Below are 14,582 nucleotides of genomic sequence, written 5' to 3'. Positions count from 1 at the left end.
GCCTGTCTCGAGGTGAATTCCCTACTTCGTGGAAGGAGGGGCGGATGGTCCTACTGCCGAAGCCGGGGCGCTCTCCAGACTCGCCTTCCGCCTTCCGGCCGGTGTGCCTTTTGGACGAGGCGGGCAAGCTGCTGGAGAGAGTGATAGCTGCCCGCCTGGAGTCGCATTTGTCCCGGAGCGTGCCCGGGTTGCACGATGGCCAGTTCGGTTTCCGGAGGGGGCAGTCTACGACCGACGCTATCGCCCGTGTCCGCTCCCTTGTCGAGGGGGCCGAGCGGCGTGGTTACGTGGCGTTGGCCGTATCGCTGGACGTGGTCAACGCCTTCAACAGCATCCCGTGGGACAGAATATGCCGGGCCCTCGAATTTCATCGGGTACCCGCGTATCTGCGGGATGTGGTCCGGGCTTTCCTCCGGGACCGGAGTATCGTCTACACCGTCCGGGGGGGGGGGTGACCGGGAGGGCTGTACACCGCGGGGTCCCGCAAGGTTCGGTGTTGGGCCCGTTGCTGTGGAACATCTCGTACGACGCGGTGCTTCGGACGCCGATGCCTCCGAACTCGGCGCTGGCGTGCTACGCCGACGACACGTTGGTGCTGGTCTGGGGCACGGCATGGGGTAGAACCGTCCGCCTGGCGGAGCTGGCGGTGGCCTGCGTGGTCGCCGAAATCAAGCGATTGGGACTGAGGGTGTCCCCTGAGAAGTCCGAGGCTATGTGGTTTTGCTGCAAGGCCGATCACGGGACGCCCCCAGCGGGTTACCGCCTGAGGTTGGAAGGGACTGAGATCGGGGTCGGGACCAGCATGAAGTATCTGGGCCTGACCCTCGACAGCCACTGGACCTTCGGCGTTCACTTCGAGCGCCTGACGCCGTCTGTCGAGGCGACGGCGAACGCCTTAGGACGTCTGCTGCCTCGGCTGGGCGGGCCCGACGTCAGAGTGCGCCGGCTGTACGCCGGCGTGGTGCGATCGAGGCTCCTCTACGGAGCTCCGATCTGGGCGGAGGACCTGATGACCAACCTTCGCAGTCTCCTAGTGGTCAGGAGGCTGCACAGGACGGTGGCCATCAGAGTAGTGAGGGGCTTCCGCACCATTTCGGCGGCGGCAGCGGCGATGCTCGCCGGGTTTCCCTGTTCGAATTGCAGGCCCTGAGGTGTCGTGAGATTTATCTCCACACTCGGGGTCTGTCGGACGGGGCGGGCCCGGTGGGCGCCGACGTCATGGTTCGGGCTCGGCGAGCTTTGCTCGACAGATGACGCGCCAGCCTCGACACAAGAGCTGGTGCGCCGGGGATAAGAGTCCTCGGGGCCGTCCTTCCAAACACACGGTTGCTTCGGTGAGTATCTGCACCGAATCGGGAAGGAGGCGACTGCGCGCTGCCACCACTGCGATGCGAGCGTGGATTCGGCGCAGCACACGCTGGAATACTGTCTGGCGGGGACGCGGCCGCGCCACGACCTCATCGTGGAAATCGGTTGGGTTCTCTCGCCGCCGACGATCCTCGAGGCACTGTTGGTAAGCGAGAGAAGGAGGAGGGCCGTGACCTCCTTCTGTGAACAAGTCATGCTTCGAAAAGAGGCCGCGGAGAGGGTGAGGGTGCGGTACTCTCACCCTGAGAGGACTGACCGGCGAGGGCGCGGCAGAGGTCATGGACGCGCTTCGGTGAGACGCACTAGGTCCACCGCGATCCCCCGGTGGGGTGCAAACTTAGGCGCTGGCAGCTCAGCGCCCCGAGGCCGCAAAGCAGCCCGGTAGGGGAACCGGACTGCCTGGCACGGCGGCTCCGGCGACGAGGCGCGGTGTGACGTGGCCGCACATCGCTCCATTAGGGGACGTATTGAGCGCGGGGGGGGGGGCGGTGTATCGTTTACACCGGTTCCCGGGCCCCTCTCGATCTCAGCCGGGACGGTCATCGTGGAGGTTTTAGTCGGTTGGAGTACGGCACTACCACGCCGCTTTTCCCCTGAAGCGACATGGTGTCCGTGCGGATTTCTTCCACGTTAATAAAAAGAAAAAAAAAAAGTTATTCTCAGACTGACTAAGTGATCCATGGCCCTTGAAAAGATTTTGAACCCCCACTCTCTATGCAGTAATGAGTGTGACCTGTGTAGATGCTTTGTGGCGGCATGTGTCACGGAACCTTCCAGCAGCTTCGCGATACAAAGCGCTATGCCATCAAAGCGCGACACCGACGTGCCGAATGTTCCATCCATATCCTTATGCTTCTTCCGCCGTATTCTCGGAAGAGCATGCACGCGCTAGCAGCCGCGGTACATCTAACGAACGCACGCTAGTGGGGATAGCGCTGAGCAACGAAGGGAAGAATCCGTTCGATCGATCACCTCATCTGTAAGCGATTAGTATCGTTGTATTCCAACAAAGAAACTGATCTGCTAGAGCGTAGCTGGTCGTATAATTAGTCGGGACACGACACAAACGAAACCGGCACGCATAAACGTCTTGAACACGCAAGGTCGTGCGGTTCTAGGTGTTTATCGTCTTTTGAGTAGCTCGGCACTTCGAGGAATCTTATTGTGAGTTGCATTCCGTGCAATGTACTCCACACATTGAAAAAACTTGCGATTTTTCACGGTAAGAAATCGAAGCTTCGATGTCTTCTTCAAAGAAAGGAAGCTATCGAGTGTGAAAAAATGTTTGAAGATATAAGAAAGTATAGAAAATTTCGATGTGGAAAGTTTCTTTGTCAGGAAAAATCGGAAGCCAAAAAAAAAAAAAAAAAAGAAATAAATTAATACATGGTCTATGATAAAAGTCAAGTATCTAACTATCTTCTCGTTATCGTTGACAGCTACTCGTAATGGTATTATCTTTGATTAATTGAATAAAAAAGATTTGACAAAAGCGATTTCAGATAATCGAAATGTGCAAGTAAATAGATGATTAATATCGCCGCGTACTATAAAGAGCCGTCCGTGTTCCTCTTGGTTCAGTAGTCCATCATGTTTCGACTAACGATTACATCGTGTTTCTTATTGTTCGCGCTAAGCGCGGCAGTAGACGTGAACTGGTACAAGAATGCCATCGTGTACCAAATCTACCCGAGGAGTTTCAAAGACAGCAACGGAGATGGTATCGGTGATTTGAACGGTATCACCAGCAAGCTGGAGCATATTAAAGACATCGGTGCCACTGCTCTCTGGCTATCACCAATTTATAAGAGTCCACAAGTTGATTTTGGTTACGACATCTCCAACTTTACCGACATCGAACCCACTTACGGAACTCTAGCGGATTTCGACAAACTGGTAGCCAAGGCCAAGTCCCTCGGGCTCAAGGTGATCCTGGACTTCGTGCCTAATCATAGTTCTCACCAACATCCCTGGTTCAAGAAGAGTGTTCAAAAGATCAAGCCGTACGACGAGTACTACGTCTGGCGCGATGCCAAAATCGTCAACGGGACCAGAAAACCTCCAAACAACTGGTTGAGTAACTTCGGAGGCTCGGCTTGGGAGTGGAACGACGTCCGCAAGCAATACTATCTGCATCAATTCGCTGCAGGTCAACCAGATTTGAATTATCGCAACAAAGCTTTGGATCAAGAGATAAAGGATGTGTTCACATTCTGGATGAACCGCGGGGTCAGTGGTTTCCGCATTGACGCTATCAATTTCATGTTTGAGGATATCAATTTTAAGGATGAACCGAGATCAAACAGAACCGATGTCCCTAATGACGATTACGACAGTTTGGATCATATTTACACGTTAGATCAGAACGAAACCTACGGCACGCTCAGCAGTTGGAGAAAGCTGATGAACGACCACTCCAACCGTACCAATTTCGATCCTAGGCTAATTCTTACGGAAGCATACACCACTCACGAACGTACCATGAAATACTACACCGCTGGCTCCAATGTTCCCTTCAACTTTATGTTCATTACGAGTCTGAACAACAAATCTATCGCGATGGACTACAAAAATTGGATAGATAAGTGGGTGAAAAGCGTGCCGACTGGCAACGTGCCGAATTGGGTCGTGGGCAACCACGATAACCATCGCGTGGCGTCTAGATTCGGCACTGGACGAGCTAATATGATTATCCAGATGGCGATGGTCCTACCTGGTATAGCGGTTATTTACAACGGAGACGAAATCGGAATGGTAGACAGACCATTCACGTACAAGGAGACTGTCGACCCAGCCGGTTGCAACGCTGGTCCTGCCAGATACTTCTTGAAGTCCAGAGATCCAGAAAGAACACCGTTCCAATGGGACAGTACCACCAGCGCTGGGTTCTCCAATAGTACGAAAACCTGGTTGCCTGTGCATCCCAATTATAAGACCTTGAACCTGGCAGCTGAGAAGAGAGCAACCAGCTCCCCATATAAGCTGTTCAAACAGTTAATGAACATAAAGAAACGATCAGTAATCGCAAGGGGCTCTTTAGACGTTGCAGTATTGGATAAGCAGGTTTTGGGTATTACTCGTACTCTAGGAAGCGAAACTGTAATCGTTATGCTCAATTTCGGCAATGAACCTGTCAAAGTAAATGCTAGAGCTTCCCTGCCAGTTCCTCCTGCCTTGGTAGTTTATGCTGCCGATGTTGATTCCTATCCTCGTCCAGGTACCATGGTTTTCACTAATTCGATAACTATTCCTGCATCTTCCTCCGTCATGTATACCTCTCCTAATATATATCGTTCCATGAATGAGTAATTTTGATTTTGCATTTTTTACGGGTTTTGGCAACGTTGACGAATCACCTGTACCATGTTATTGATGTATTGACGATTAATTTTTAATAAACCTTATTCTATTTATCTCGTTTTTATGGTTGTAATTTTTTAATTGTGCAGTTCCATTTAAATCTATTTCGGTGTTATTTTGCAGCGATTTTTCCATCTCTACGTAGAATTATTCGCCGATAAACCTCGGTTCGAAGTAGACAATAAACTTCCGACGCTTCCCTGCAGCTTTTATGAAAATTTAACGAACCTCCAGCATCACAAGTAGCGAACTTCCATAATTATTTGCGCCAGAAATGGCAAAACTACGCGAATATTAAATGCAAAATCCTGTTAACAAGATCACGACTGTTTAAAACAAAGTGGTTAATTGTACATTACAATTTTTATCGCATCGCACCGTCGCTGTTGTACGCTCGTCCGATTAAAAATCTCAATCTCCGCTCGCGCGTACAATATCAAGCTTCGCGATTTTTTACCGCACATCCGTTCCCTACTGCGGCATTCCAATGAATAAATCAATGACTACATTTTTAAAACGTGACGAATTACGTTGGTCTCGTATCGTCAGTGAATCGCAAATTTCGCCGCATTTTAAACCGCAGCCCTTGATGGGGAGAAAAGTCGTTAAAGTATAAATTTAGAATCGACCGCGAACTAAATTGAGGTATCGGATAAAAATAATTAATTAGAAACGCAGCTGATGGCGAGTATTTCCAGTCGAATTTTCCACGCCGTAAATTATAGATGAATCAGACGCGGTTAAAATAGACTTTCTCTGTTCTCTTTTCTTTCACCGATTTCCTCAGCTACGAAGAAAAAGCATCGCGGCTGTCGATCCATAGCTCGTTAATTAATTGTCCATTTACGGATTTAATGTGATTGCATTATTTAGCGCGGCGGAACTCGTTCATGAATTTTCGAATATTCATAGAATAATTACATCGTGGCGCTCTCAAGCCGCGGGAAGAGACGATCACGGTAGAGATTTTATCTTCCGTGGTAATGTACCAATTAAAAGTACCGCGATACCTGAATTCGCAGGATTCCATAGGACGAAAAAGAAAAAAAATTAGTTCGCCAACTTGGTCCGTTAATTCCTAGCATAATCCGAAGTTCTTTCGGTTATTACTTGAGAAGCAGCTTCCTTCACTTCTGGAAATTGTTATCTTCGAACGTTTCTCCCTTTGAGCGTTCGTCCTCTGTCAGATTTCATAGTCAAACCCTTGATTCGTAAAGTGCACAGTTTTCAGGTAGTTAATGACGTTAGCAGGGTAGAATAAACCATTCGAATAAGTCGTGTCGCGTGAATCGCAGCTAACAACCTTGGTAACAACAGACTCAATTCCTAGAAATATTCCGTCAAGTTGGTAGAGAGAAAGTGGAGAGCATTGTTTGGTCGTTCTCTGGAAGACGCAGCGAGTAAGAGAGGATGGACGTGAGGGGCGGCGAGAGGCAGCATACCGTTGGAGGCCGTATACGCATACGAGTGCCTGAGTGGAAATTCTCAAGTTTTCATGCAGACAGCCTCCAGTGTGCACCACCGCGGCGCTGCACCAATCACGTTGAGTGCACATTCTTCAACCTATCCTCCTATCTCTTGTTCCCGTTATTTCTCTTCCTCTTTCAGACGTCGCCGAGACACTTGGAAAAGGTGCGCCCTCGTGCACACCATCGACTTCATTTGTATACACACGTTGTATGTATTCGCAACGTGCTTTCGCATCCCGTCGAGAATCGACGTAGACATCTTTTTCTCCTCTCTGATCTTTCTCTCTTTCTTTCCCTCCGGCCTGTGTCCTTCCGGCATACGAATTAAGCTGCCACTTCTCCACGATAAGATCAATCATCGGTGGTTTGTTTCTCTCTGCCCTCTCAGGAGCTGAGGAACAGTTGTCGCGATAAATGATAAGGCGCGGTCGACCGATCCGCGAGTATTCCATTTGCATTTCTGTCATGCCTCGTTCAATAGACCGTGCCTGATATGGTGAACGAGAAGTTTGTCCTATTTTGATATTAACGCGTACATCGAGCATCCAATTTTCGTTATCTACGACGCTGCTTGCATTCATATTGTCACGAAAACAATTACTCGTCGGTATAACGAAGAAAACGACGTTGATAACGACAAATTTAATCAGTTTTCGTCACTGGTCGTGAGGCAAAGTCATACCTCCAGCCGTTGACGGAATACCGAATAAGAAAGTCCTCGATTTTCGTGGAAGCACGCGAGCTGTATTAAAACACTTCCCGACAAAATTTCATTCCCGGCTAGGTCGCATCGTAGTCATCGCTGGCGTTCCAGCGTGCGCCCAGCAATCTGTACCAAATATTTTGACGACGAACATCCTAGAAGTCTCATCTTATTTGCCGCGCGGTAACTCACAGGCTCTTAATTAATTCGTAGCCTTCTGCTGGGCTCCCTACTCCCTCGTCTTCCGGCGACGTCCTTCTCTCTTTGCAGTCGCTTTCGACGCCTGTTTCCTTCCTTTCGATCCACGGACCGTGAATTTTCGCGCACAATTCAGGTCGCTATTTCAAAGGATTGTCCCGCGATGCAATGCAAAGAAGGGAAAGAGAAAGAAGGACGTTGCATGGCTAAGGGTTGCGTACGTTTTACAAGTGTCACGTGAGAATCACGCGAACACCGAGACCTCCGCGTGTTCTTTAATTAATCCGTTAGGGAAGAGAATCGAATTTCGTGAGCGACGTCGCCGTCGTAACCCTCGGCTACGGTTATCGGGCGACGAACGTTGCCTCGTTAGCATAAGAGAGGCTGCATTATCATAAAATCGAAACACGTAACGAGCGAACTAAAAATAGTCAAACTCACCCCTGCTCGTTGCCTGAATTCTATTCGGGGGTGACTATCCTTGACTGGTTGAACGAGCCTCGTTGCCCGATACAGAGTCGATGTACCTGGAACGTTAACGTAACGTATAACCTCAAGATATTCCTTGCTCTTTAAATACCGAAAAAAAACGAATTAAGGTAGACATTGATTTAATAAGACATTAAAATTTACAATTAATACTTCCATACTTGACATACTATATATTATACGGAACATACAATAAACGATAAATGTACTTCTTTTCGATCAAACTGGTATTACATTTTAGCGTTTTATGTCATCTTCGTGAAACCATCCACGAAGATGTACTTCTATTATTGTCGATAAATAAAAAACAATCTTTATTTATATTTAGGTTAGGATAAATCGAAAGAAATCAGTTTCGAAAGGCTGAAGATTACGTTGTTTTTGTGTCACTCTGTACTACACGTACTTCACCGTCTCGCTTTAAAGGGGAATTTTCAATCAGCGTAGAATGCATCAGGACGATTATGGAGAGGAGCACGTGCTTCAGTGCGTTTCCAAGGATTCAGGGACGCCTTGCTCACGATTCAGTGATAAGCTATCGTTCCATCGGTAAATAGCGAACAGGGATCGCGATTGTTCTCCCCTGTTTGCCGGCGTGTGAAATGTCCCCCGTGAGAGCGTCGATCGAGTGTATTGGTTTTCCCGATCGCGACCGGGGGCAGGTCATCCTATATTGACCGGCGGATTTTATACTCGGCTCGAATCCAATTATCCTGAATAATTTATCGGCGAATCACAAACGTTAATGACATCGGGCCGAATTAAGCGAGCTTTCGAAAAGTGCGGCGGTGACCACCAGTACCGCGGGAGAATACGTTTCTGTCGCCAATTAGTATTCATGTCGCGGATAAAGTTCCCATTTTTACATCGGACCGGCACGCCGGCCAGTTCGATTATACGCGTTGTACGGCTGTCGACGCACATTTTCGAACCGACGCCCACGATAACCGACCTCGTGTTCTCGCGTTTTTGATTGCTTTTCGATCGGCTACCATCGCACGCCATTCGTCCCACCACTGAATCATCCGCGTTTTCGCGATCATGCGTTTTTTCTATCAAATGTTCCACTCTGATGCTCTTTTTATCCATAATTGACTTTGAGTACCATCCTCTTTCGACTTGCCCGATCGAACGTCCGCCATATCTATCAAAGCTTTGTTTAGTTATCGCGAAATCGCGAGCAGTATTCTTCTTCTTGATCCTGGCTCGTTCATCGAGATCACTCATCATCTTGGCAAACCTATTCCGTCGAGGGTGCAAGAAGCTTCACAGAGCGAGGAAGCGATCGTTCAACGTCGTTGACAGGGCGGCGGCGCAAAAACTAGGCGACGGATGCACCGAGCGCGTTAAACGGGAAACACTTTAGCGGAATTCAGAGAAACCTGGCTTCCTTCCCGAGGAAAACCGGTCTAAGTGGCTCCGAAATTCTAACAGACGCCGATGTGCCTAAAGTATTAGCTGCTATTTATCAGTTAACTTTCCGTTCTGGTCGACACCTCCCAGGGAATATCGCTTAGTCAGTGCTGGTCGGGGTTCAGGTCGGTGAATAGGGATGCGAGGGGAAGCTAAGAATCGAGCTCGAGAGGAAACTTTACCGTTCCGCGGAGATATATCTTTGGACTTCTTTCGTTTGACACCGCAGCGGAAGCTTGGTTCGGGAAGTTTTAATGATTCCTACCAGACTGTTCCCTTATACGTCAGGAAGATACTTCGAGGAACTGATGGATTTCTGCAAAACATAGGTTCAATTTTTTCGAACAGTTTCTATCCGAGAATGACGCATAAAAGAATTTACGTAAAACTCGATTTAATGCAACAGTCAATTTATCGACCATAAGCGTGACAATATTTACTGATATTTATTACACATCGAATGCTTTTCATTCATTTTATTTTCTAATTATTTTAATATTATTCTTATTTTATTTCGTTTAGTTATTTTATTCGTGGACTTTTAATATACGAACTGTTTGTTTCTCAACGAATTGAAATAAATATACAGTTTTACTATAGACAGGTTTTTAAATCTACGAGCCCAATGAGGGAAAGTCAGCAAGCGATGCTTCCACCGTATGCGAATCCTCGCTTTGCCCACGCCATACGCTACATTTAGTTTTGTTATATTTTATACTTTAACTTGAAATGTTTCCTATAATCCGCAATTTAACCTTTCGCATCACGCATTTTCTGTTTATCAGCACGAAACGGAATTGCTAGTTAATAAACAATTAAATCCATCAGCTTCAACCACGTTTTCAATGGGTGCTATTTAAACGATCCGTCAATGAATTTTCTCCTTCATTTCTATTTATTTCGTTATGTGAAATATTTCTTCCAATTATTCTGTTTATAGGTGAATTCAGATCGAAGTGAATTCTAAATTGTCGATCTAAATTCATTCGGCAAATAGAACAGATTTTTTCCATCTGCGTTGAAAATACTCCGGGGAATCGAAATATCTCGCGGATACGTGATAACTAATAAAACGCGTCAGTGATTTTTCAGCGATTTCGCCGCGCGTAAATTTTTTCCTTTAATGAAATTCGATTTCTCCCTCGTCGCCTACCTCCTTTCTTTTACGCTCTAACTTTTGTGTTTACACGCTTCGGCTCGTTGCATGCAATGAATAATAGTTGGTACGCATCGTTCGCTTCGTTCGCTCTTTCATTGGGTCTGTTTGCTCTGATAACAAAATATCGGCATACATATTAGGTTGTCCGAAAAGTATCTTTCTTTTACAGACACGTCTTTTACAACGACGCATCTTTATACAAACATGAAACCTAATCTGTCGAACGTTGTGATCTTTATTTTGATAGAACAAAATGGATCATACGTAATTTGATAAAATAATATAAAACGAAAAATGTTGTGCACCCATTATTTCCTTATAAAACGAAAGAAACTTTTCGGACGACCTAATATTTACTTATGCGAATTCAAAAGTGAATAACGCGTGCTAATTTTTTTAAATTCAGTATGTATAGTATAGCGTTTCGGGCAGTATTCTAGTCATTTAATCACGCTTCAAGTTGGTTGTACTCCAATGTTGTTGAACAAGTTTGCAAACCAAATATGACCACAACGTTAGTCAGTATGGGCACGTACAGTGTATCTAATTAGTCAGTTAATTAAAGATATTCAGTGGTGTTCTCGGTTGAACGTGGCAAGAAAATGAGAAGCGGAAACGTGGCAACGATAGTATCAAACGTACCATTTTTAATTCGCCTGTCCGGCGTGTTTGCTTTATTCCTCTGGAGAAGTTAACGAACTTCCCTATCGCGTTAAAACATTATCAGTCGGAGGCTTTACAGCTCTGGCTCGTTGTAATGTCGTAAAGTAACTTCGAGTCGTGATATTGTCGCTGCGACGCTTTTATGGTTAATAGCGTGTCATTTAATTATCATAAACGCGACCGGGCCGACGAGTTTCCAGCCGAGGAACTTTTGTTTTAAACGCTCTGTAACGAAGTTACGACCGTTCATTGAAACGTCTCTCTTTGAACGTCGCGTAGCCGATTGTCCCGCTCGAAACACGAACGAGCAACTTCCGACGAAGTCAGCCCACGATTTCGGTCTTCCACTTTCCATTGCTTTAATCACGAATCGATAAATATTCCGTGTAATCACGAAACGTCCACCTTTCTCGTTCTCTCCTCAAGTTAATTTTTTACTTTTTATATATAGAAAAAGCATAATACTTCGATTACTCATTTGATTGTAAAACTCTACGCTTTCGTGCATCTTCGAAATTTCTCACGAATCATAAAAATCCGCAGCCTAATTATCAGTTACTCTTGTTGATGTTGAACTGTGCCGGATTTTTGTATTAAATGTTACTACACTAGATAGTACACATAGAAACCACTATCATTCCACGACGTACTTCATACACTACCTCTACGAACACGCACGTGCATCACCGTACTCGATTCCTGTTACACGTCCAGTATGGACTTTCCTGGACAACAAATCCAGTTGCGGTGGTTTCAAAAAGCCATCAGCATCGAGGTTGTTTGCATTAGTTTGGTAAAAAAACAGCATTGTAACCCGAGTCCAGCGACAAATTCGGGAACGTGTCCGATCTAGACGCAGGCCGGAGAGTGTGTAACTGGACGCAGACGTGGCTAACTGCATTAGCTCGTTGCCGTGGACCGGAGGGTCCTTTGAGGGTGGTGTGGCAGCCGAATACCAATCAGTTATGTCAATTGGCCCCAACAAAGTAATGAATGGTAATTGCGAGCCGCCATCCGGTCGCACGTCCATCCGTTCGTCTCACGCCGTGGCGTTTCCACCCCTTTACCCCATTCCATCAGCCCCTGTTCCCTTTTCCATCCGTCACGAGTCGAGTCTCTCATCGATTTTAAATCGTCTAATCGGATTCTATCGCGAACCACCCAGCCAAGGGGCGCTCGGTAATCACCCACTGGTCCGACTAAACGATCGTCCAACCTTCGAACCAGCCTGCAGCTACTCTGAATCCTGCAGACCGTCCCTCGTCTACTATTTCTTCGATTTCTTTTTACCCGATTCTACGTCATATTCCGTTGGAAATTCGCTTAAATATCGGTTAAGGCAGTGACTGGCTGTGACCCGAGTTCGGACGGAGTGTGGGGAATGGGCTGTGTCGCGAAACTTTCTGACAACGTGGAAATTAGGGTTGTCGAACGACATGCATCAAGGGGACGCTTCTGATCCTTAGAGGGCTTATAGCTGACTAGAAAATGAAGATCGTTTGTGTACACACAGGATGGTTTTAGTTTAATAGAGTGATGATAGAATATTCGTAAACGCTTCTCTTCTCCTTTTACATGCGTTTGTAAAATGCCATAATTCCCAGAGCAGATATTTCTGTAAAATGCACGTTAATAAATATACACAGGACTAAAGATCTCTGTATATGACGCTTTGAATTCTTACTGCTTGTGAAAAAGGTAATAGAAACAGTTTCGTTATGTTCGTATCAAATGCCATAGTATTTAAAGTTTAAAGCAACAAAATATGGCGTAGGTAACAAATATGAGATAAAGCAAAGCTGCTGCTCTTCTGCTATCTGCTAATTACACAAGGTAATTACGCATCTTGCAGGGCCAGTGGCCGCGTAACTCGGAAAAATGAGATTCCACCTGGATGATTATTCTAGTTGCATCCATGCACAGTAGTTCGTGCGTTTTATTGCTAGCAGCGACGTGTGCATGTGCAATGTTACGTTAATGTCTCACAGTTTTCCCCGTCAGACCAATTATTTGGTGCTCCCGTTTAAGGCATTCATACAGTGAATTACTTGTTTTCTTATCGTCATAATAAACAAAGTGTTTTTAAAATTGCGGCCAATTTGGATCTTCTTGCGTCTTCCTCGCTCGTTGGAAGCTGGCCACGTAATTATACAGACAGAAATTTATAGTTTAATCGGGGCAATTAATGTTTGCGGGATAATGGGCTAATAATTGTTTAGCAGCCATCTGCGCGAGTAGCACGCATTGCCTCGTTAATTTTAAACAACAGTTTCATTGCGGCATGCGTGCGGTTTTTCTCCAGGGACTTTTTGGTCTGGTCCAGGCGCGTTCAACGCCGTTGATTGCGTTTGGAAACCGATTTTCTATACGCAAAAAACGAGCAAGACCCGTGATGGATTTCTTTTATCCAACGTGATGATCGAATCGAATTCAGTTTTCCTAAAAGCTAAAAGCGGAGGTCTACCGGACGTCGGAAACGAAAAAAAGATTCTTATTTCCTTTGGTAATATTACGCGGAAAAATTTGACGAAGTATCAGCCAGAAAAGTTCGATCCATCGGTGGCGTCCACCAATCCGGACGATTGTCACGCGACACGATTCCGATTAAGCGCGGATGCGCGGCCATGGGATCCCAATTAATCCGGCGATCCCAACCGCGAAAATTACAGAATCGAATTAAATCGTTGTTTACACAGAGCTTTCTTCCATCGGCACGCTCTGTTTATGATCGAATTCGATTCAATGGCGTCATATCGAATACGCGATAAACCAGATCGATGCGCGGTTGTGCTCGAGACATCGGCAAACATTGCTTTCACCCCGGCTGTTCGGATTGAAATTCCCCGATACAATTCGATGTTTACACGTCCCAGCCGCTCGTTTTCGCTCAGACTTCTAACACCGCTCTCTTTCTTCCAACCTCATTCTTCGTACTTTGCACGCGTCTTACGAGCTACCTTCTATTGAGAGCTGATGTCTTGCCTCGTTTACCGACATCTTGAAAGGCATCGACGCGATAATGCGCCACCTGAGCCACCAAACTCTTCAGAGTCTATCGCCACTTGATTTACCGATAAACATTTCCTATCTTCTCTCTATATCGCGCTAATCCATATTCGTTCTAGCCTTCGCTAATATCAACCCGTTCTTTTTTACATTCGATCTCTTTTTATTATAGAAATTACAAATATCGAGTTGTTTGCAACGAGACACAAGAAAAATGTCAAGGCTTCTTTTTGCGGAACTAACGTTAGGTGCATTTGAAAGGAATAGAAATTTGTCATACACGACCTTTTTCAGATCTTATCAAATCTTAACCCTATCGTTATGCAAATGTGTTCACCGATAATGATATTAAAATTTCTTCAAATAATACTATCTAATAAATATTTCATGCAGCGTATTCCGCTTATTTCTTAGCTAGGAATCAAATACGATTGTATTCAGAAACGCGCTATCAAATTAAGGCCTTATCGTTTCTTGCAAACGTCAAACATGATAGACAAGCTCGCAGCTTTGTGCAAATAGCTTTCGGCGCAAGCGACAAACCGTCACGAATTCTCAGAATTCTGCAATTAATTCTTCATTCGGCGACTGTCGCCGCTGCTGTTCGCTGAAATTTTAATAAGTCGTTAACAACGAACGTGTGCGCCCACGCATTATACATACAGGGGAACAGACGAATTTTTATCAGCATCGCTTGGACATACGGATCGTACGCTCCAAGCTATCATGTTATATTCAATCAGGCTGATGATCG

General features: G+C 46.0%; 2 protein-coding genes across 8 annotated transcripts in view; one reads left to right on the top strand and one right to left on the bottom strand.

Annotated features, from left to right (window-relative positions):
- LOC138187814 (protein artichoke) overlaps window positions 1-14,582 on the bottom strand; it is a 309,368-nt gene that overhangs the window by 55,968 nt on the left and 238,818 nt on the right. For all 7 annotated transcript variants that reach the window (XM_069128978.1, XM_069128979.1, XM_069128984.1 and 4 more), the window contains one exon: window positions 7,540-7,625. The gene's annotated coding sequence lies outside the window, so the exon portion shown is untranslated. The remainder of the gene's footprint in view (window positions 1-7,539; window positions 7,626-14,582) is intronic.
- On the top strand, window positions 2,930-4,788 carry LOC138187557 (maltase 1-like). Its single transcript, XM_069128479.1, has one exon. It carries the CDS (start codon window positions 2,959-2,961, stop codon window positions 4,675-4,677), a length of 1,719 nt encoding a protein of 572 aa, XP_068984580.1. The 5' UTR covers window positions 2,930-2,958; the 3' UTR covers window positions 4,678-4,788.

Source organism: Bombus flavifrons, chromosome 15, assembly GCF_040668555.2.
Source record: "Bombus flavifrons isolate JBK064 chromosome 15, iyBomFlav1_principal, whole genome shotgun sequence".
Lineage (NCBI taxonomy): Eukaryota > Metazoa > Arthropoda > Insecta > Hymenoptera > Apidae > Bombus > Bombus flavifrons.
Note: the sequence above shows the minus strand (reverse complement) of the source record. Positions and strands in the feature narration are given on the sequence as shown.